Source organism: Tinamus guttatus, unplaced genomic scaffold (genome assembly GCF_059628265.1).
Source record: "Tinamus guttatus ecotype Peru unplaced genomic scaffold, ASM5962826v1 Tinamus_guttatus_pri_ptg000011l, whole genome shotgun sequence".
NCBI classification, from domain to species: domain Eukaryota; kingdom Metazoa; phylum Chordata; class Aves; order Tinamiformes; family Tinamidae; genus Tinamus; species Tinamus guttatus.
In genome coordinates this window covers 453765-476712 of record NW_028288545.1, presented here as the reverse complement: position 1 = coordinate 476712, position 22948 = coordinate 453765, and the positions used below count along the sequence as shown (strand labels likewise).

Here is a 22948-nt window from a genome sequence, read left to right as displayed (position 1 = left end):
TGAATTTGCAAATTTGGCATTCATTGATAATTTTGTTCTTATTTTGTTCGCATTTTTGAAATTATGTCCATATTTTTTAAAAATCACAGAATCATGGAAATGTTGGTTCTGACGCACCTCTGGAAGTCATGTAGTCCAAATTCCTGCTCATTATGGAGCATCCTATGCAGGTGATTCAGGTGTTGAGGTTCTGGTATTAGCATACGAGAAGTGAACCCTTATAAAAAGGGCTTCCAAATGTAGCTATCTGTTGAGCATCCTCATGAAATATTACTTTAACTTCCCATTTTATAAAATGCATGTTCTTTTATGAAGGGTATGTCTGTTATCCGAATAAAGGTGTTTTGTTCTCAGAAGTTGAAAATAACACAGTAACTCGTATTCAGTTGTTTTATTTGGAATACAAATTAATTTCACTTTCTGTGGTGCACATAATGTTTTGTGAGATTCTATGGAAATTCAAAGACATCAGTAGTAAACTGATCTGAAAGGCATCTTGTCTTTTGAGTACGGGGAGAAAATAACTGTAGTCACCGTTTTCAGATAGGGCAATTGTCTACTTATCAAATCTGAGCAGCAAAAATGCAATATTAGAACAGGTTTGCTATATTTCAGAAGAAGTGTTTTGACCCACATTCAACTCCCAATATTTAGCAACAGATGAGAATTCCTGATATGGACTACTCTTATCTTCAGAGACATAAGTAGAAATCCAGTGAAACTTGAAAAAATAGAAAAAGGCAGAAACATTTACAGATCCGTGTCTGTTTCTGTAAGCCTGATGACCAAAATGTAATGGAAACCTCTGTGAGTTTTTCTTAAATAAATAACAGCACTGGGTCTCCCTGATAGAGGAGTATTGGTAACACTCCTCAAGTGGGAAGTCTGAATTTTGTCATGTCTCAAGACAATTTGCTACCAGAGAAAGCCTGGCAAGAGGCAGGAGCATGCTGAAGGGAAACAAGACTCAATGAAAGGGAATGTGCAGAAAGAATGGTTTGATAAAGTGAAACAAAATGAAGTTTTTGAAGATAATTTAGAATGGCAATTCCACCCTCTCTATTGAAATTTTCATGAGAATATTGATTTAAAGGAGAAGGGAATATTGATCCCTCTTTTACTTACTGAAACCATTTTTCCCTCTGATGGCATGAAAGCTGGCCGATTGCTGATCCTCAGCTTTGTCTGCAGGGTGTTGAAATTGATCTCCAGCTGACATTTTTCCTGGACTTTGGGAGGCTTGTGCTTGCGGCGGTAGTCTCGGAAATCCTCTAATTTTTTCTGCATGGCCTGCATTGTTTTTTCTGGGGTCCTGTTTTCCAGCCAGGGAATCGTCCGTCGAATCCATTCTAAAAGCTGTCAAATCCATACAACCATTGAAATATAGGCAATGAAAAAGCAACCAATGAAAATAATATTGAATGCACAAACCTCATACATTTCTGCTCCATCTTACTTTTAATGCCTTGAGTTGGTATTAATGCCATAATGGCGGCACAAGGAAAAAGGGAACAATAATATAGGATGCTTTTTTTTTTCTTTTTTTTTTCCTAATTTGCCCAAATTAAAGTATGCCTAGAATGAAGATATTTCTAGAAACACAGCGATCTTAGAAAGAGCTCAACACACATGTAAGCTGTCTCTACCTAAATTACTAGCCACTCGCAAAAGCGTTGGTCTTGATGTCTCAAGCAGTCATAGTTATGAGATCAGGACAAATACTGGTCAAGTAACTCAGGTTTTGGGGGTAGATTCAGAACAAAAAACCCCACCCCTGTTGGCACATCAGAGAGACTGATGGACCAGCCGGAGTCACACTGGAAGTGTGTGGCAAAGGAGTGACATCCACAAAACTATCACTGTGTTACAGACACAGCTGTTTTTACCTCACTTGCTAGTCTCTCATATTCTTCCATCAACCTTTCATTTTCCTGATTCACAGCAAGCACCTTACAGATCCGGTTAGCTGCAGTCTCAGCCTATAAAATACAACAAGTAAACAAGACATATTCATAATCACATTTTGACACAGGCACAGGCTTGGAGAAAGAGACAAAATGTGGCTTCTGCAAATAAAAGATACACCATTTTACAGTTGCTGATCTGTGCTCTTAAGTGACTCAAATATAAACTTATTATACTCAAATATACCTTACCTCACCTTACAGCTGTTGCGGGGCAAAGTCTGTACTGACAAATTCCAATGGCCTGAATGAGGCACAGACTGGCACAGAAGACACTTGGTTGTACAAGAAAGAATTTCAAACTACCATTACAACTGTCTAATAAATCATTTTCAGAGCAGTTTAGGACATTCTTTAAATTATCCTATTAATTTTTTTTTTCTAAAGCACACAAAAAATATATTAGGTTTGTTAGCCACACTGGAAAGACATCCCATGTCATTTAGGAGCCCCATACCACTCCTTATCTGCATATCACATGCACGTATATCCTCGAGGATGCATGCAGCTCAGCCACTGCCAGCAACCCTTTTTGTGCCTCCTGCCAAACTTGTTTGTGAAAGCACGGCTGCTCTGCCATATTTAAAACTGACACTAATAGTTTGACATCACTTATCTATACTTTCATACGAATGTGAGTCTGGAATAAATCCAGTGGATTAAAAAAAATCTTTGCAGACTCCTGTGCTACAGAGGATATTTGGAACCTCTCTTTTGCATTAATAATAAAAATTAACATAACTTACAGAGCTCCTGAGGCAAAGGAGGACCTGCATATTAAGAAGCAAAAGGATGCAACAATATGTAGCTGTACTCTGGCAAGGTATAAGATGCCTGCCAGATTGGAAGGGAAATTAAATCTTGAGGATGGAGGCAAAATATCAGTTGCTTTAAGGCATTCTTTTTTTCACATAAGTTGGGTTGTGCCCATTTGTAGATTACAAATAGATGAAGCAGCAGAGAGGGAAATGTGACTTTTTAAAGTGAAAAATCTATCCAGCATGACAGATATGCTGCTGATGTTCTTGATACCTGTGCTAGCTCTTTACTTCACAAATAATTCTGCTAGTTTTATTGGGAATCAGGCACCAACACTGTTTAGACATTTATGTGTCTCTCTGCATCTTGAGGTCTCTTTGAAAATCTAGTCCTAAACTATTACTCAGCAAGAGAAAGGCTCATACAGCGTCACTGTCCAAACACTGTGAATGTGGTCATACGTTCTTTATATGAAGAGAAGGCAAGGCAAAAACATTTTCTGGCACAGCAACAAACACAGCATCTTCAAATATAATTTTCCTGAAATAGCCTTTGGAATTACCAAATAAGGATACACGCAAAAATAAAAATTCTGATAGGAAGCTGTAATGCCCATTGGAATAAAAAATTACACCTTCTACAGAATATTTAACTAAATCAGATTCAAGTGCTGGTTAAAAACAAGTACTTGCAATTGTTAATTAAAAGCACAAAGTTCTAAGTCAGAATTTTTTAATAAGCTGGTGGAAATGTGAAACAACCAACCAAAAACACAGCAACCTGAAGGGACAATTGAATAATACCTGCTCTGCTCCAGCAAAAGCATGGTAGAAGCAGGACACATATGTCATGATAGCTCTCTCATCAGGTTTAGGAGTGTTCACAATATCTACAAGGGGAAGGGAGAAATGAAAACAAAAAAAAAATCGAGGAGTAGAAAACAGGATGAATAAATGAAAACACAATATAGTTGTCATTCTGATTGTTCTACTGTCCATCGCTCTGTACTGTAGAAACTACACAAAGATGTAATAAATTGTTAGATTGATTGGTGCTGGCAGAAAAAGAAAAGAATAAACAAAAACGAAAAAACATATCCTAGTAACTCAGAATGAGCTGCTATGAAAATATGATTTTTTTAATGGGCCTAATCATGCAGAAAAGAGTGAATTCCCTTCATTTCACCAGGACTATCTGCCTCAGAATTTCTCACAGAACTCCGTGGTTCCCAGGGGTGAGCACGACTGCTGGTTGTTGCACGGCATCCAAATCTTTGGTGATTCAGAGCACGGCTTTTTGACTAAGGCTTAGGGAAAAAAAAAGGCTACATTTTGATCCAGGAAAATGTCCTCTCCTTTGTCGCTGGATTAGTTATCATTTTCGCATTATGTATTCAGTATTCTTGATTTTACTAATATCTGAATTCCATGTCTACAGAATATGTTTAATTTTGTAAACTTCCTTGCTTTCTCTACTTGTGCTTCTTTTCATTAGGACGTGATTCCAGAGCTCCTCTGAGAAGTCTGAATATGTTTCTACGTCTACTTTGCATATTACCAATGTTTTATGTTGCTGTCTGTACTTACCATTAAGTGCTTAACATTTTAAAAACAATCCTGAAAGCATAAGAGAACAGTTCATTTTCTGAGCACCTGTTATGATGATTTTGACGTCTGTAGCAGGAATAATATCCAGCAGGGAGAGAGAGATGGCATTCTGCTACTGAAATTGTTTTTTTTCTCTGTGAGCTTATATTCATCTTGCATTTTAAAGGTGCTTCAAATCAGGGCATGAAAGTTCAATTTACGAGAATAATGTCCTCTTCCAGCTCAGAGGCCAGCTGTTGAAAACCTACTGGACATTATTAGTAAGTATATACAGAAGATGAAACCGGAAGGTTTGCTTTTACAGACAAATGGGCAAACTACTACTGCCCCTACAGAGACAGATGCTCACAGAGAAAATCAGGCCATAGGAAATGAGCTCAAGACTAAGATGCTATCCTAGAAACTAGTGAGGAAAAGATCAGAAAACTCCTGAAAGAAACAACAACACAGAAGGTGAAGGGTGAGATCTGATCCATCTTCTACAACCTCACCTTCTGAGCACCAGCAAACGCATGGTAGTAACAGGAAACATAAGTCATAATGGTTCTTTCATCGGGTCTGGCAGTGTTTACTACATCTGTATAGAGAGAAGAGGGTTAACTGCTCAGAAATTCTAGCAACAAGGTACTTCCAATAGATTATGCTGATGATGCCACCTCATCAATCCACCTCCTTGAATTCACCAAGGATTAAAAATAAATATATCATCATTCAGCTTGCAGGTGTTTACTTGTTTACTGATATCAGTGCATAGCTACCTAAGCTTTAAAAATCAATAAATGGAAAAGAGATGTATCTCTCCTTGAAATGTTAGAGCATCTGAAAACAGAGGCTGTACAGAAGGGTATTGCTACATTCTGGTTTTGTGGAAACTTCCAGAGCAGATGGCATGGCTGGCAGATCTATTGGGTTCAGCTTCACTGTCACTCCAGAGTAACTTCATCTAAATTACTAGACTTATTTCAGAGTTAAACATGGCTATTGACAGTCACAAAATACAAGTGTATGTGGTGCATATTAGCACAAGATCCCTGTGGCTCACAGACAACTGACATATATTGGAAACCTTAAGAACGTGCACTCCTGTAGTCCAGGAGTAAATTCTGTGCTAAGAAAAGCTTGGATAGTAACAGTTTTGCACTTCTTTAACCACACTATCTTTTTAGTCAATAGTATAAAACCATAGAAAAGTTTGTGTTGTCTGATTGATAGTTTCATCCCTATTAGGAGAGGGAAGATTAAAAGCATAGAGAGAGAGTGATTGAAGTGGGCGTGCAATGCTAAAAATGAATCCTTTTAATACATCAACAGACAAAGCAGAAAAAGGTGGCTTTACACCAACTGTGAGTGCGTGATGAAGGATGCAGCACCAACTGCAAAGATTCCTGCTGATGCAGGAGTGGGAAGATGTTGGTGTGAAATGACCCAGAGATTAGGTCTAATTTCTAATATTAACAGTGAGATCTTCTAACTTCAGAGCCGATGTATTTACTGATTTTGCATCCATTTCACATAGTTGTGAACAAACTCTTGAAAAGTCTCTACTGAGATTATAGTTGCTTTAAAAAGTGATGGCAGAAGTGTCAGAAGAAGGAAGATTTCATTGCCCCCTTACACTTGCCAAGATAGAAGATAGTTAGGTAAAGGCTAGAGATGAAGAAAAGGAGAATGATAGCAGGAGCTGTCCCATGGTATGGAAGTAGCACATCCATTAATTCCTTGCATAGCATTTTAGAGCAAACCAATTAAGTGGTGCCTGAAAGCGGAAAGACAGTTTCAAAATCGAAAATGATTATTTTGAAGCACTCAAAGCCAAGGGAAATCAAGAAACCTCTTTACTGAAGAGGTTGCAACACAGATTTTCAAAAGCATGCTGGGGTTGCCTAACTTTCCTACCAAAGTCTTCAAGGATGGCAGAGAGAGAGTTTGAATGCTCTGGATATTTCCTCTCTTATCACTGCTCTACTGACAAGCCTCAGTACCAGAGTTTGCATACTTAGAGAAGTGCTTTGTACCAATATAGGCCAGTCCCAGTATTTTGGTATCATTTTTGCCTAGATTTCAAATGATTGTCTACCTTGAAGAAGTTCAGGAAATTTTGATAAATATTTTCCTATTATTTTTTAGACAAACCCTAAAGATTAGGAACCAAACATGAAACTATTTGATGAAAATGATCACTGAAAAAGATTTACAACTAAAACAAAATGAAAAGCTTCCCCCAACCTGGCTCTTTCTCATGGAAGGCATATTATCAGTAGCATATTTGAGAGATCAGTAGTAGTATTTCTCTTTCCAATGCCTTTGCTTCAAAACTAAAAAGTGAAGATGCCTTAAGCTGCTAACAGGCGCATTTCCCTTTATCAGGCTTAGATTTTAAGTTCTTCAAGGCAAGGATTGCTTTTGATCCTGCATTTGTACCTGAGCTGCCACATGGGGGCCATTTGCTAAGGTTAGCACCTGAAGTTCTATAATAAATATAAACAATAACAAAGAATAAGTAAGTAGAAGTGGAATTGCCCAGTATATGGGCAACATGAAGGAAAAGATTATTTGAAAAAGACACAGAAAGATGAGATCGTGCCATGATGATTCATGTAACAGGAATGTTGAAATTTTAATGTTAGAATGTTGCAAATATGAACATTTTAGTGTTTCCTAAAAAGTGTTATGAATGACAGAAACTTAGGTAACATATAACTCTTACCTTCTGCATCCAACATCTTAGGAATATCCAAATGTTTTTCAGCAATTTCCATGGCAAGATTGATATTTCCTATGGGGTCATCCTGCATTAAAGAAGAGAATATAAACTAGTTCAACACAGAGGTTTTCCTTAAAGCAAGACCACTACAGTAGGAACATGAAAACTTACATAGCCTGACACAAAGCAGAGGCTTTTCCCAACCATAAACAGGAGTTACAACTGCTGTTCTCAGAAAGCAGAGCGCAGGTACATGAACTTTTGGTCTAACAACTTCTGTACTTTAAAAGAAATCATTAATAAGCACTATGTGCCACTAGGCCTCTACTCTATATATATTGGGGTGGTGAACATAGCTAACACATGCAGTGTACACCCATACAGGGTTAACTCTTAGTCAAGGTCATTGGTCCAATAGGCTGTGCTGGATTTCTCCAAAATTGATCCTGCATGTTTTTGTACAGACACTATTTTAGAGTGATATGAACTCTCCTGAGCTAACAAGTTCTCTGCTGGTCAGGCACATGAGAATAAGCAAGCAAGCTACTCAGAAGGTGCAAAACTTCCCATTTTTGACTTGCACAACCAAATCTACAGCAGATCTATAATTTAAATTTTGGATTTGTTGAAAAATCAGAATTCCTTCTGTTTTGATTTTGATCTTTGAAGGAAAAGGAAAAGAAGTAGTGAGCACAACTCTGGCAAACTGCACATATTTCATGTCTTACATTACAGACAGCTATTGCTGACAAGGGAAAGAGCGTGTCAGATTTGGGTTGATTTTAAGGCAACTTTTATGTATAGGTATAGAGTCTTTGGTTTTTGAAGAAGAGGAAAACATTCTAAGTGATGCTGCAATTCATGCCAGTAATGCTACAATTACTTTCAAGTCTTCAGAAACGGCTAAACGAACACAGCCTCTCTGAGCAATGCCCATGTCTACAAAGAGAGCTGAGGAAAACAGGACACAGAAAAGCAAAGTTAGAAAATCTGGATGGGAATCAGAAAAAGATTAGCAGGTTTTCTCTACGGAACTTCCCAGGCCTCAGTTTGAATACAAATCCTTCCTACAGAAGGATCTTTTCTTGGGCATTCTTCTGTTGCTTTGCAGTGGACTTAGTAAGGCTACTTACTATGGTGCTATAGCAACGAGTTAAGTTTCACAGCAGTCTGTTCTTCATGCACATACATGCACTTGGTATCGATATCGGTTTATTGTAGATCATACATAGATTTTCAGATCATAAGTAATAATGCCCATAGTATAACTTTCTATAAACATACTATATGAGTTAGCTTTTCTTTAAAAACTGCATTTTCAATAAAATACGTTAGGAAGAAAGGCTTGCATCTTGAGACCTAACAATTTGGGTATAACAGAATATCAAGTCTCTAATCATAAATTCTCATTCTATCATCATTTAGCATCACTTAAAATAAGAGGAATTAATATGAGGACAATATAAACTCATTTTTGCTATTATACATGTGTAACAGAACACTTACTAGGTGTGTCTACAAAAAAATCACACTGCATTTAAATAGACGGAAGTACTAAATCTAAGTGAGACCTACTGACTAGGGTAAAACATTTTTCTCACGGATGAGTGATGGGCACCTCCTATTCGTGCGCTTGGTGTTAAGTCCATGGGTAAGCAGTGCTACACAGGGAAAGGATTTGATTAAAATCACACCAGCTTCTGAATAATTGGAGATCTCCATCACCCATTCTTTTAAAGCAAACTAAAAACTACAGTAACTAAAATTCTCTGCTACTGCTAAAGAAATACCTCATCTAACTTGTCATAGTCAAGAAGATCAGGCCTGTGTCTATGGATAAGGGCGTTGAAAGCAAGGCCATCTTTCCAGCTACAGGTTCACACAAAACACAATGGTGAGAAGAAGAAAAGACAGCATGCAGAAGAGAGCAAACTAAGAAACAAGACACCAAGACAGTTGTTAATACAACCAACATGAATAGTCAATCAAACACAGCCAGGCCAGGAAAGCAAGATCTATTTTAGGATCTTTCTGCATGTGCTTTACGTGCCACAGCTCAGTCTCAGTTTGAAACCTGACCTGCTTTTATTTTGGAAATCTCCAAGAGGGAAATAGTGATGCCGAAGCAGATCTTCTTATGTTCTATTCCACTTTGTTTCAGCACACATAAGTAGGATGGTTTTACTGTGAAGATTATTAGTACTGCGTACCACTTTTCAAAGCACAAACTTAAACAAATTTACTTCCATTTGTGCCATGCTTCAGAATATTTACACAGAGACAGGAATCCTGTACATTCCATGGCTCTCTCTACTCACAGGGAGGAATATATATAGAATAAGAGACTAACTGAGTGTTGATGGCTAATATTTTGCCCTTCAGTTCAGGTTTGCAGGTGGAGGTCACTGCATGAAGAGCAGGGAGGGCCTATCCAAACAGTACACCATGGCTGCAGAAAGCTGAGGAGCCAAAAACTACTTCTCCTCCTCCTCTCAGTAAAACAAGAAAGAATAAGCTTCAAATGAAGACTTTACAATTGCTTAAAATGAACTTCTATGTGTTTAGGAATAAATTCATTTGATTTTCATCACTGTCCACTTTGGAGGCTCCGCATAATTTTTAAATACATATAAATCAGACAAGGTTTTCAAATCATTTCATTTCAGTTGTCATTTTTCTCCCTTCTCAAAAGTTTTCTGGTAACAGTCAATTCCACTGGTAAAATCAATTTGCTGTGGAGGAGCGGGGAATGGAAAATGCAGTCTATGATTTACTGCTCTCACCAATGAAAAGCAACATTGAGCAAAATAAAATCATGATTAAACTTTCTGTTTTACTGGTGTTTAGGGAGACTTCAAGATACATTCTGATTCCAGATAATAGAAAATGGTATTTATGCAACGAGAGCTGGTATGAAATTACAACATTTCACTTTATTTCCTGGTTTTATTCTTCAGTAATGGAACTGAAAAACTTGGATATTATTACTTGTCCCTCATTCCTCCTGCTCAGTGTAAAGGCGTCTCTCAGAAGTGAGATCATGATCTGTACATGAGTAATAAAATGTGCCACAATAATACAACAGCTTTGTATTCCCCATGCAGTATTACCTAAGGAAGTTAGTGTTATCAGTTTTGTTTGCACTTGTCTGGGTACAATAGAAGTACAATAAAAAAGAAAAGTAAAAAGTGATGAATATTTCCATTGTGAATTTAATGTATAAGCCTAGTAATTTATTGCATACTCCTGATTACCAAGGGCAGTGTTTGTTCTGAGGACTCTTATGATTAATCATCATGATGAGCCTGCTACTTTACTGTTTTGCAATCTACAGAGTCATTTACACTGGACATAAAACAGGATGGACTGCACAGTATTATCAGCTCTGAATGGAGAATTCCAGTGTACTTGATTTAATACCAGTATTGTGCAGCACAAAAAACTTCATCAACTTCCTGGCAGCTGATGACCAGGTTAATTGCAATTACATCCTGCAGCCATTGTAGTGGCAAGGAGAAAAGGACACAGGAGAGTCAAGGGGTCCCTTTCTCCAAATAACTTTGTTTCTGGAGGGAGCTTAGGAAGCCAGTCAGCATTAGTATGCACCCCTCAGCTTGTCTTTTAGCAAACATGCTATGCAAACAGGTAGTGAGCCAAATCACTGCAGAACAGCATGCTGTACCGCCCAGACTGATGACCTTAGTTAGCTTGGAGTAGTCAATAAGATCAGGTCGGTGTCTGTGGATAAGTGCACATAATCCAAGGCCATCTTTCCAGCTTTACAAGAAAAAAATAGAATGGGAAAAAAAAAAGGTTAATAAAATCATGGCATTTTACAGTTTGGTCCTTGCTCAAGGCTTAAAAACAAGCAGGAACACTCCTGTCGAATCCTGACAATTATGTTCCGTCATCTCTCATCCCTTACTTTTTGTTACTATACTCCTCGTCCTAAGCATCCCATAATGCTTTCTAATTAGTGTACATTATGTAAAACAGTCTCCTATTTCAACTGCTTAATTTCTGCAGTCTTCCAGGACAGCTCAGAGCATATACTCATCCATGAAAATGCATAATACCCTATGACACTTACAGCATGCTTGTTAAACAATAAAGAGAAAAAAAACCTCTGCAATTACTTGAACTTGCTTGTACAATTGACTTTCTCTTTGTCACTTATTTCAAACAATTTTAATGACACAACCAGATGTATGAAGTTGAAAATTAGCTTAGCTTATTAAAAACACTACACATATGACAGGTCAGATTCTCATACTACTGAGCTCTGATGTTTCAATATGACTTCAAGTCTTAGTACTCACTAACTTCAGAGGCAATAAAAGGCAATGAAAGGAGCTATGAGATATGAGCTATCTATTTGCAAAGATTATAAGAGGATCCTTTTAACCAGAAGTATTTATTCTGAAAGATATTTCTATATATTCAAGGAAAATACCATATATCAACTGTCAGATCTCTTAAATGTTCTACAGTAAGTCACCAAATTCTTTTTATCTGTGTATGGATGTGTGAATTATATCATCTCTGTCACTAAATGGAGAATGATCTTTAGCTGCTGCACACTAAGAATGAATTCAAAACTCTAATACAGAGCTTTTGCTAGAAATGCTGTAGGAGGGTTGCAGCTTCTTATTTCTGTCTGTTACAAAGTCAAAAGGACTGATTTATTGTAGTAGGATATTTTGCATTTTCATCAAATTGATATTTTGCTGACGATAGTCCATATCTACTATGTAGTCATTTGGAGTGGCATTTGCTACGTTACTGTGCTGTGGTACTGAGAAGTTTGCATATACCTGGGCCTCTAATAATGTAATATGCTTGTTTTGTGTGGGTGGGGATTTTTTTCTTTTACATAATAACTACAAAAGCCATGGTAAATAATGAAGAAGGCTAGGCGAAGCAAGACTCTGAAGACAGAGGCTGATAATTTGAAGAAAAGTTTAGGTTAACAGTGAAGAGTAAAATGTTGCTCTCAGATATATCTACACAACTGTGGAAAAAAGTTCACCCCAAATATTTTCAGTTGCTGTTTTTGCCATTGAAATGATGGAAGTTTACCTAAGATGGAAATTCTGAATGTTCACATTTCTGTAAGGAGCAGTTTTTCTTTGACACCACAGCAGCAGCCCTTCTTTGGCAGAAGTCTCTGTAAAAGACACCGGGGAGTATAAAAAGGAAAAACATAAGAAATGGTCAAGTAATTCATACCTTCTTATCTTAAACAAGGTCCACAACCTGAAACTAGTTAGCATAAGCTAACATTTAATCCTAAAAGATACTCATGCAAATGGACTAATGAGACTCCCATGGAGACACAGAAGTCAGATCACCTGGAACAACTCTGAAACTGGAATCTCAGGCTGCACAGTAATTCTGAGATATTAGATGTTTAAGCAAATTCTATTAGTTGAATGCATGCCTTATTATTAGAATGCACACCTGAAGCAAAATGCCTAATACAAATATATTAAGCATAAAAATGAATTAGGCATAGAAGATTATGTTGGTGCCTAGTTGAAATAGGCTTGTAGTCTTGGTCCATACATTTATGGAGAGGCATAAATGCCAAAGAAATAACTTGATTATCTGCAATCTGTGACCATCCGAATGTAAGAGTAAGGGTTTGCAATGATCACATAGTCCATGATTTATGTCCTGAGACATTATTCAAAGCTTGAACTTACTTTCATTGAAAGTTAAATTTAGTTTCTAAAACTTTAAGACTTTTCATAACACAGTCCTCATTTTAAAAGTATTTTAACTACGACACTTTTTGGAGCCAGTTATAAGCAAAAGTTAAATAATCCAAACATCACTGAAAAAGTAGAAAAAGCTGAGCAATAGCTTAGTAGGAAAAGGGATATAATCAGATATGCGTAAAGAAGAAGATAAATGAACATGAGGCAGGAAACTTGCAATATCTTTTTTTTCTGTAAAAAAAATCATTTTTATAATGCTCATATCACTTTTGCACAATTTAAACTAAAAAAAAATCTTTAAGAAAGGGTTATTGTGCAATAGTCGATAAAATTGTAAAATAATTTGATAATATTTAAGTGTTTATTCCGATTGATATATTTTTCTTAATCACTTAAGATAGTTGCATTACTCTTACCTTCCACTGAAATATCCTGAATAGCAAAGCGAAGGATAATAGTCCAGATCATACCCAGTGTCATTTTCACATTGCCATCAACAATTTCTAAAGTGCAAAAAGAGTTATGAGAGATTTTTTTTAGAATGTGCTTCCTAAGTTTTCTCTTTCTTTAAGTGAATGTTTATATAAATAATATTTTGTATCTCATTCATTATATTTTCAGGATAAGTATTTATACACATAGCATTCATCTGGCTTCATTTTTTCAACAAACTCATGCTTTTGCTATCTTGGCAGTAAGAGCAAGCATTACTGAGGTTAAGGTAACCTCAGCACTTCCATTTTAAACAGGCTTCTATGCAGCTAGCTATAACTGCCTCAGACTTTCAGCTTTTAGGCTGACTTTTGTAGACTGAGCCTGAGGGAAAATATGTGTTAAAAGTTTGAATGATGGTAGCCTTTCTGTTTTCAAATACAAAGGAACTGAAAATAATAATATTTTAAGGAAACACATGTCATAAGCTGTTTGAAGTAGAAACTGAAAATCGAGCAATAGACATAAGAACTGTTAAATGACTTAGAAGTCTACATCCCAATTAAACTGTTTTTTTAAAATGAAATGTCACTCATTGTCTAGTGCCTAGTTTCTCAAATTTCCCAATATTATTTACTTTTTAAAAATGTACTCAACTAGCAAGGGCCAGAAATGCATAACAGCTCAGGATACACAGCACATCTCAAGACTAAGTTATGTGGTTTCCTGCCAAGCAGGGCTATAAAGATAGCCACAAGACTGTAGTTGTCTTAAAGTTCTGATGACTTCCGTGTCTTTAAAGTAAAACTTTTTTTTTCACTTCTGTGGTTTGAATTTGTTTCAAGACTGCTTGCATATTCCCACAAGAAGAGGCATTAGGAAAGTGTTTTTTCCATCCCTGCTTACACATATATGGCAGTCCTTTCCAAAAGCCACGCCAGAATCTAGTGCTCTTACATCGTTAAAAATATTAACAGTGCTACCATTATTTCTCACAAGAGTGACACCAAATGAAATGCACTGCAAAATCACTTAAGGGTAGTGCTTTTGTTCAATCGGTCTGAAAAGTGTGGTGAGGGACTCAGAAGAACACGGGGTGCCTGTAAGAAGGAACCAACACCGGCAGGGAAATCGAGGGAAGGCTGAAACGTGCAGGGGAGCAGCCGGCCGCCTGTCCAGAGCGCCCGGAGCAGCTGAGCCCTGGGCCCAGGCAGGCACCGGCTTCTCCCAGCGCCCAGGCCGCCTTCGGCGGCCTCGGGATGGGACATGGGACGGGACGGTACAGGACAGGGACAGGACAGGCAGCAACCGGGGGCAGCCTCTGCAGCCCCATGCTCTTCCCGTAGAAGCGGCACGAGGAGCCGCAGAAGGAGGAAGTGCCTCCATCCAGCGCAGCAGAGATGGCAGCAGCAAAGGCCGTTGCTCTGCTGCTTAAAGGCTGCCTGGATCCACAGCAACTTTCACAGAGCAGGTCAGCTGCTGCAGATGCCTGTTAAATTGTAGTCGTACTCAATACAGGCTGGCATTGGAACATGTGACATTAACAAATGTAGTGGCAATGTATCACAGCATTATAATCCAAGTTTATTTGGGAAAGTCTATTTTTCTGCTTTCCCCTTTGGGCTCTACATTAATTTTCCAGAAATCTCTCCGCACTTTTTCATGCACTGGTACAAAATACTGCTTCTGGAAGCCCTCAAGTCTTTCCAAATCTCAAACCTGAGCTCTTTCAGACAAAGAACACAAAACAGCAATGAGTACACGTAGCTGTGGATATCTGATATGTAAATATATAAAGAGGAATTTCTTCCAAATGTTAATAAATTTTGATTTTAAATACTCAGCGGGCTTTGCTGATTGCCAGGCAATCAATTAATGGATCTGCATAACCACTACACCTCTAGTTTGACTTACATATCTATAGCTACACACACAGAGCAAAAGCTGAAGGGAAGAAATTTTCTGTGTTGTACACCCCAGAAAACTTTCAAGCTACTTGCCAGCTTCAATTTCTCAATATCACTAAAATAGGATGCAAAAAAAGACATGTATGAAAGACAAGGAAAAATATCTAAACATAAGAAAACAAAGCGGCTAAACATATCATTTTTTTTGAAAAAAAAAAGGTTTAATTGCAATCATTTTCTTCTACATGCCAAAAAGAGATTTTTTCATTATTTTCTTTGCACTGCCTTTTTGCTCTGGGAGGAATACAGATGCTATGGCTCTGTACATACAAGCCTGACATGCAAAGCTGCTGCTTTCCGGGGAGCCAGGTCTCGCTGGAAGGGAAAGGAAGACGAGGGAAGGGAAGGCAAAACAATAAAAATTGCCTACGTAAAAAAACTGAGCAGAGCAACATGATAAAACCCTAATGTTTTGCTTTTGTTTCCTATGATGCTTTGATGTTAAATGCTTTTTAAATTTAACCTTCCTACTGAAGACCCACAGATCATTTAGTCTTTGCTATTTCTTTCCCTCTCAAGGAAAGCAAGGAAGAAGGGTTTCCTGTTAACAGGGTGCTTATCTTTTGTGCTTCTCCATATCTCAGTTCATTTCATTTAGGATACAATTACCTTGTAAATTCAGTCATTACCTTTTAAAAAAATAAATAAGGAAAACTTCAGTATTTCCTGATCTATGACTCAGAGAGCTATTTTTAAAAGTTTAGCTCTAGCTTCTTCACTCTCCTTTCTCCAGTGGAGAGACTCTCCCACAGGACAGATCGGGATACCTAAACTGGGCTCCTCAGGATGACTATAAAGGTGATCATCTCCCTCCATCCACTCCATAGACATCCCAAGGAAATCAGCCTCAGGATACTAGAGATTGCTTTAAAAACTGCCTGTGACCCCATAAACCTTTGCATTTTGTACTTAAGTCCCACAGGAGTCATGCTTTAATCTCTGACTTGAGGCTCTGAAATACCCTTTTCATTGCCACCATGGTGATAAAAAAATGCATTTAAATATGAAAAAAAGGCAACTTGCTTTGCCTGTTGAACATATTTTTTTTTCTTGTGCTACTTAGCTTGTGTACTGGGGACAGAACTGGGAAAAGTTTCGATGCTTTTAAAAGATTTTTTCAAATAAAAATCCTAGCATTACAATTAATAATCATGCCCTAGCTTATATGCCTCGAATGGGTGGAAAATTGAAAGTATTTGGAGGTATACTCTTCACCAGAGTGTCAGATAATAAAATATGATCCTCGGCAGATGCAGATACAACATTTTCATGCTTTGGAAAGCCAAAAGTATCCCAAGCATTGAGGTAATGCGGAGAATGCCAAAGCAGATGGATAGAGACGAGCCCGCCGGCTCCACGCTCCCACAGTGTGCGGGGATGGAGCTAAAGGTTAAGGATTCTGATGAGAAGTCAAGCTGGGCAGCCCTTGCCCTGCCTCCCCCACGCTTTCACTGCCGGCCTCACGCTGCAGTGACTGCCCAGTCCAAAGTGTCACAAAAATGAAACCAAAGGGAAAAAAAACAACAACAAAAGAAAACATATGGGATGTGTTCTAAATCTAGATCGAGGTTTAGCTTCCAGGGCAGCTTCGGAAACAGTTGTGAGCCCAAATGCCAGGGCTGGTGAGTGCTGGGTGGCAGCAGGACGCAGGCCAAGGAAGCCCAGGGCCACCTGTGCAGGTGCTGCTGCCGGGGAAGCCCGAGCCCGCGGGACGTGCCTGTGGCAGCTGCAGCACACGGCACCGCACCCGGGGGAGCACAGCTAGCACGGGGCAGGAGCGGGAGCAGCCAGGGCACCCACTGCGGCTGCACCAGGGCTGGCTTCGCACCTGGGGAGCACAGCTAGCACGGGGCAAGAGCAGGAGCAGCCAGGGCACCCACTGCGGCTGCACCAGGGCTGGCTTCGTGCCTGGGGAGCACGGCTAGCACAGGGCAGGAGCGGGAGCAGCCAGGGCACCCACTGCGGCTGCGCCAGGGCTGGCTTCGCACCCAGGGGAGCACAGCTAGCACAGGGCAGGAGCGGGAGCAGCCAGGGCACCCACTGCGGCTGCGCCAGGGCTGGCTTCGCACCCAGGGGAGCACGGCTAGCACAGGGCAGGAGCAGGAGCAGCCAGGGCACCCACTGCGGCTGCACCAGGGCTGGCTTCGCGCTCAGCCTGCTTAGAGCAGCAGTGGGAGGCGCCCAAATCCCTCTGCTCCTGCCCACATGGATGTAACCTAATGCGGGTGAGGAACCATACTTGAGATAGTGCAATGTCTTATAATGACAGGTTCCTCTCTGTGCGTAAGCTATGAGAGTAACAGTTGATTTTGCTCCTGTGCTTCCATCCAAGAATTTAAAAGGAGTTTTAAATGCTAATGAATTAAGCTTTGCTTCTAATCCCCATATTTTACAGATCTGGAATGGCAGAAACAGGCAATAAAGCCTGTAGCACAGCCAAGAACATCACCTTGATCTCCTGGCTTACCAACTAAGGCATGCTGTTAAATACAGGAAAAAATATTTAGGGCATAGACAGACACCACCTTACAGCAACTGGCTGAGCAGCTGGAAGCGGTTACTGCCTTGCCTCTAGTTGTTTGTCACTGCCTCTTTCTCAGAGGGAATTACCTCTCACAACACACCAGTCACTGCCAGGGAGGCAGCTTAAACAATTTTAATGGTTGATCTGAGCTATACCAGGTGCTTTGCCCTCAGGTGATGTATCGACAGCTCTCATGCTGCTCCCCTGCTGAACAGCCTGGCAGTAACAAGCAATATGTAGGGCAAAATGCAGGGGATGGGATGGCAGAAAGCAAGTCTGCTCCTCTCCGCAGCAGCTGTGAGCTCATGTATCGCAGCTTAAATGCCTTACTTGAAGAACCTAGCCTGTTTTGCAAACTGTGGTCAGAGGGGAATGTCCACTCTGTACCACAGGATCCCACTCCCTTTGCTATAGCCATGTTTTCTGTCAGGAAGCTCCTGAGTCCCAGCATGACAGGACAAAAACTACTATTTGCTTGGGCCACGCTACGCACTGTCAGTAATTCCGTGCCAGCTATTAAACAGGCTCCTCTGAGCAGGATTTTCAGTTCCACGCATAAAGCGTCTCTTCAGCGCCCTCTGCCGTCTGCCTGACACGTAGCTCTGGGAACAGCCTTTATCTGCAGACATTTACGGGAGTTATTTATTCTTCCACTGCACCTCATTTAATTGAGCAAGGGATCCAGCTGCCTGACTCTCTGTAGAGTCAATGGAGGGGGACAGGCACCTCCAAGCAAAACAGCAGAGCCCTTCTGAGATTTGAACTGCCTTGGGGAATTCCCTGGCTCTCCCTTCTGATGATATATTCCTTCAAAATGTCTCTCTCTGTTCATGTGCCTAAAGATAGGTAGGAGAATTTTGGACTCAGGCAGACTGTTCAGTTCAGTCTAAAATAAATTAAGCATGAGCCCAAGCAGGCACTCTGCCAGAAAACATCAATTTCTTGGGAGGCTGGAACTCTGCACCTAGAAAGGGATCATATTTGGTGAAGTCCACTTGAGGAATCAACTGAGTGCTTAAACCATGGTGGTTTAACCAGGTGCTGACAGATGTTTCTGTTACTACTACAGATGCCCACATCTCACACAATGAATCTTCTTGTCACAGTCACAGTAAGCACCCTGAGGTCAAGGTTTAGAAGCCAGAATAAAGATTTATATAAGACCAAGGAAATCTGATAAAAGGAAGAGAAGGTCCGCTAAGCCACCTAAATAGGCCTAGCAATGTGGGGGCAGAATGTAGCTAATGCTTCTCATTATGATACAGAGGTTAGAGTCACAGTTTTGCTCCAAGGTCATGCCAGAGGCTGTCATGAAAATGGAGGGGAAAACATTTAGGCTGGGGAATTCAAATGAATTGGATATCACACCAGTCACATCACTCCCTTGTATGACAATAATTATGCAATGCAGTGTGCAACTATCTGAGAGGGTCCCTCAGACCAAACCTAGCCCTGTCCCTTTCCAGGTGTCCACACATGTCCATCTCTCCTTCTTTCAAAAGTAAAAGAGATTTTTGAGCTATCCAAATACAGAGATCATCACAAATTGGCCTGTGGTCTTTATCAGGCTTGACTGCTTAGGATATAAAATGTATTGTCAAGTTCTCCAACATACCTTCTGCACCAATTGACACAAGTTTCACTCCTTTGCTGGCAATATAATCCAGAGCTTTGTTGACGTTAGCAATTTTATGGAAGCGCATCTTCCCTCTGTCTGGTTTTGGTAGTCTTTCCCCTGCAAGATAATAAGGTACTTATTGTTACATGCACCTAGCTACAGACACCCAAGTGATCAGAACTCATAGTGAATGTGTGCTGAACACTGGCTAAAAGTTAGCAGCTATTCTAGCAGGTATTTTTTCTGATAGGATGTTGAATGCCTTTAAACAAAAGCCCAAAGAGCAAATTCAAATGCTGAAACATTTGATTTGGATCTTTCTGATAAAACAGTAAAACCAGAACTTTTTTTTTTTTTGCCCTAAACAACTGGAGGATATATGACTGCTTTCTCCATACAGATTTCTGTCTGCTTCAGAGCAGCTAAATATTAATAAGGCAGGTTTTCTAAGAAGTCATCACCTTGGCCTGCCTGACTGCAAAGAGAGGCTGGTTTCTATCCATCAGATTGGCATCCTTCCAAATCTGACCAAGACCAGTGGCTTTTAACAAAGGCAGAACAAGGGTGAGGAAGAGAGCTGTGCTGGGAGATATGATGAAAAGAGGCTGGGTAGGAGCTAGATAAGGCCAAATGCTACCAGCTGCAGGCATTTGTGTCTCCTCTGGACTCACTTCAACCTTAACCAATACAGCAGGCCAGCAAATTTTAGAGTAATGTTGCCAAGGGCTTCTATGTTTGGATGAACTTATCTTCTCAAATGGCCATCAAAAAGAATGATTTCTTCATTTCATGAATAATGGTCATTTGAAATATTTCTGCCCCCAGTGAAAATTCCAGCAAAAATATAAACTGTTCTTTTTTTTCTTTAAAAATATGCCCTTAAAATCCTCTTTCCCCTTTTCACCCTTATATGTGAAACTTGGGTTCATGGGTAACATAGTAAGTTTGCAAGACTTAGTCAAAAGGAGTTCTTGGATGTTCCTTCTGAAAAATGAAACCATTTACTTGTGACTAAATATTTATCCAGGAATTTTACTTTAGGCACTCACTTCTAAAGACATTGGTCCATCAAGTTAGGTCATTAAAAGCAAAACAAAGGTTTTACATTAAAACTGAAATAAAATGAATCTGTAACCGAAGTATACTTTAATTTTTAGGCATTTGTGATCTGCTCAGCAACACTGTGATATCAGAAAAGCAAGTTCAGATTGCCAAGCTCCTAATCCAACTCTGGACACTGTGAATTTTCACAAGGAAACACAAGACTTTGGAGGCAAGAAAAACTTAGACTTTTTTTTTCTCTCCCTTTTGCTTTCCAACATGTTTCATCTGTCCCTTTTAAGCCTACATGATTTGTGTTCACTGTTTTAAATTGTTAGCTTTTTTTTTTCTTTAAAATACTGTTTCAGTTAGCATGTTGCAAATACATAGCAAACTTTATTTTAACCAACCTGAGATAACTTCCAAGAGTAGCATCAGTTTGAGGCCATTCCTGAAATCCTCCTCAATGTTCTCAATCTGTGTGCCTGCTTTCCTGAGATGGGAATTGCACCAGGCTGTAAACGTCTGTAATAGCAAAACAAAAACAAAACAATACAAAATAAAAGTTGTCAACATGTCATTTTCCAAAACAAAAATGCTAAGACAGTTGAGTAAACTTTGCATCTCAGATTGTCAGAACTGCCTAAGAGATTTGGATATCCAAATCCCATTCACCCCATAGATACAGGTGAGTTCAAAATTCCTATCCCTAATGTTTATGAAGATCCAAAGAATTTATTGATTAGAGGCAATACTGTGTGCTACAGTCTGCATCTTTAGTAGTTAATATTAACCTGTTTTAAATACCCACTATTTCTCAGCCGGGTGAAAAATTCTTCTTACTCTTCAGTTACTGTAAGGATATTAAAAAACAAGTATTTATACACTTGCAACCCAGTTATTTAATTCTAGGTATATAACAAGGCTATACATCTTGGTAAATTAGACTTTAGCTACCTGAGATTGTCAGAAATTTATTTCCCTTCTTTATTATTTCAAATGAGCAATATTTTTTAAACCATATATGTCAATGGTTTCAAAAAGAAAATATACCCTAAAACTTTTTTTTTTTCAGTAAGAAATTTAATTTGGCCCTTCTTTTTATTGCTTGGTTTCTTAGACTAGTTATTTTCTGGTATCCCAGAAACAGTATACAATATTGTTCTCCTTGGAACTAAATATTGTAAGTATTGGATAGTCTGGATATTTTCCATGCTTTAAGAAGATAGAGCTTGAATTTTCAAAAGCAGTTTATTCTTAAAAATGCAAACTTCTGTTAGAGAATTACATTCTGATTGTTGTTAACTTTGATTCAATTTATGTGAAGAATTCCTGCAGTTTGCTGGGCTCTCTTCTCCCCCAGTTAGCTCCCACAGCGGACAAGGACCAGCCTGCAGGACATGTGATTTGTTCTGGCAACCTGCAGCTTCATCTCTGCAAATCTCTTCCTACACCTTTATTCCATTTACAGGATCTGCTGGGGAGTCCCATGGGAGTCTAGAAACCAGGCTGGGCTAAGCATTACAGCAGGGATATTAGGCATCTCTCCCCCCGGGCTGCCCATGATGCTGTGGAAACTCTGGATGGCATTTGGTATTTGGTTTGGATCACTATATGGTTCGGATCTAGTTTATAAGACTAATTTGCCCCCAGCAGTGCCCTGTTCTACTGATATGTATCTAATAGGCTTAACACCAGCTTAAGTTATTTGCGAATACTGGAAAAGATAGCAATATTATAAGAGCAAGCAAAAGAAGCAATATTATAAAAATCTAGAAAAAAGTCGCTGAAAATAGCTGAAAGCACCCAAGGGTAAAAGCACATGAACTTCACATGGCAATTTGGCAGTAACTCTTAGAAAGCAGAACTAGTAAATGAATGAGACTTCCAGAAATTCCCCAAAGGACGGGTGTACGCCTAGCAGCAATGCTGCTGCACGCTGCAGGATTGCTCCTCCCAGGGAAACTCCAAGGGTAATTTGGTAGAAAACATCAGCCATTTCCATCTCCTCGTTTAGGCATTTAGGGTGGACCCTTTCAGTCCACATCACTCAAGTAAATGAGGTTTTCCCATTTTTTGTTTCATTAAGGACTTAATGCCAATGATCCCACCAGTCTAAAGGTCATAAAATAAAAACCTGATTCTGTAGTGCGATAAAAACTACTTCTTGTTTAACTTCTTAAGGGAAAACAGAATCATGCACTTCCTAGCTCATACGTACATGCATACATGTAATACCATAAAGCGAATCAGACCAGGCTACCTCTAACCTCTCCTCTAATCTACTTTGCCTTTACAATAGTACATTCAATTGACTCTATGCCACATTGACAGATGCAGAACATAGTTTTAGCCAAATATTCCAAAGAGTTTACAAATAATTTAAATATTTCCTCTCAGAAATGGATGTTTTTATGGCACTGAATTTGCTGATGGACAGACTGAGGCACAGTAACACAATGGATTTTGTAGCAAACTAGAAACAAATGTCCCATGTTCCAGCACTCATTACTGTCTCCTAATAGCTAAAAAATGCCTCTTCTGTCCTGATGTTATTACTGCTGAGTCAAACTGCTTTCAATAAACAGTCTGCATTAGGGGCTGCCTTTTTA

The 22948-nt window shown here is 39.2% G+C and overlaps 1 protein-coding gene across 4 annotated transcripts in view; it reads right to left on the bottom strand.

Moving 5' to 3' along the window:
- Positions 1 to 22948, bottom strand: part of ACTN2 (actinin alpha 2) — a 65082-nt gene that overhangs the window by 21167 nt on the left and 20967 nt on the right. For 2 of the 4 annotated variants that reach the window (XM_088522826.1, XM_088522830.1), the window contains exons 2-10: positions 20747 to 20861; positions 19293 to 19412; positions 13171 to 13257; positions 12114 to 12201; positions 10733 to 10811; positions 7038 to 7119; positions 4822 to 4907; positions 1887 to 1979; positions 1126 to 1356 (exon numbers count right to left, since the gene is read on the bottom strand). In XM_088522826.1, coding sequence (XP_088378952.1) covers positions 1126 to 1356; positions 1887 to 1979; positions 4822 to 4907; positions 7038 to 7119; positions 10733 to 10811; positions 12114 to 12201; positions 13171 to 13257; positions 19293 to 19412; positions 20747 to 20861 — 981 coding nt within the window. Of the gene's footprint in view, positions 1 to 1125; positions 1357 to 1886; positions 1980 to 3526; positions 3613 to 4821; positions 4908 to 7037; positions 7120 to 10732; positions 10812 to 12113; positions 12202 to 13170; positions 13258 to 19292; positions 19413 to 20746; positions 20862 to 22948 lie in introns of all 4 variants that reach the window. The other 2 variants (XM_088522820.1, XM_010211945.2) reach the window with 1 other exon arrangement.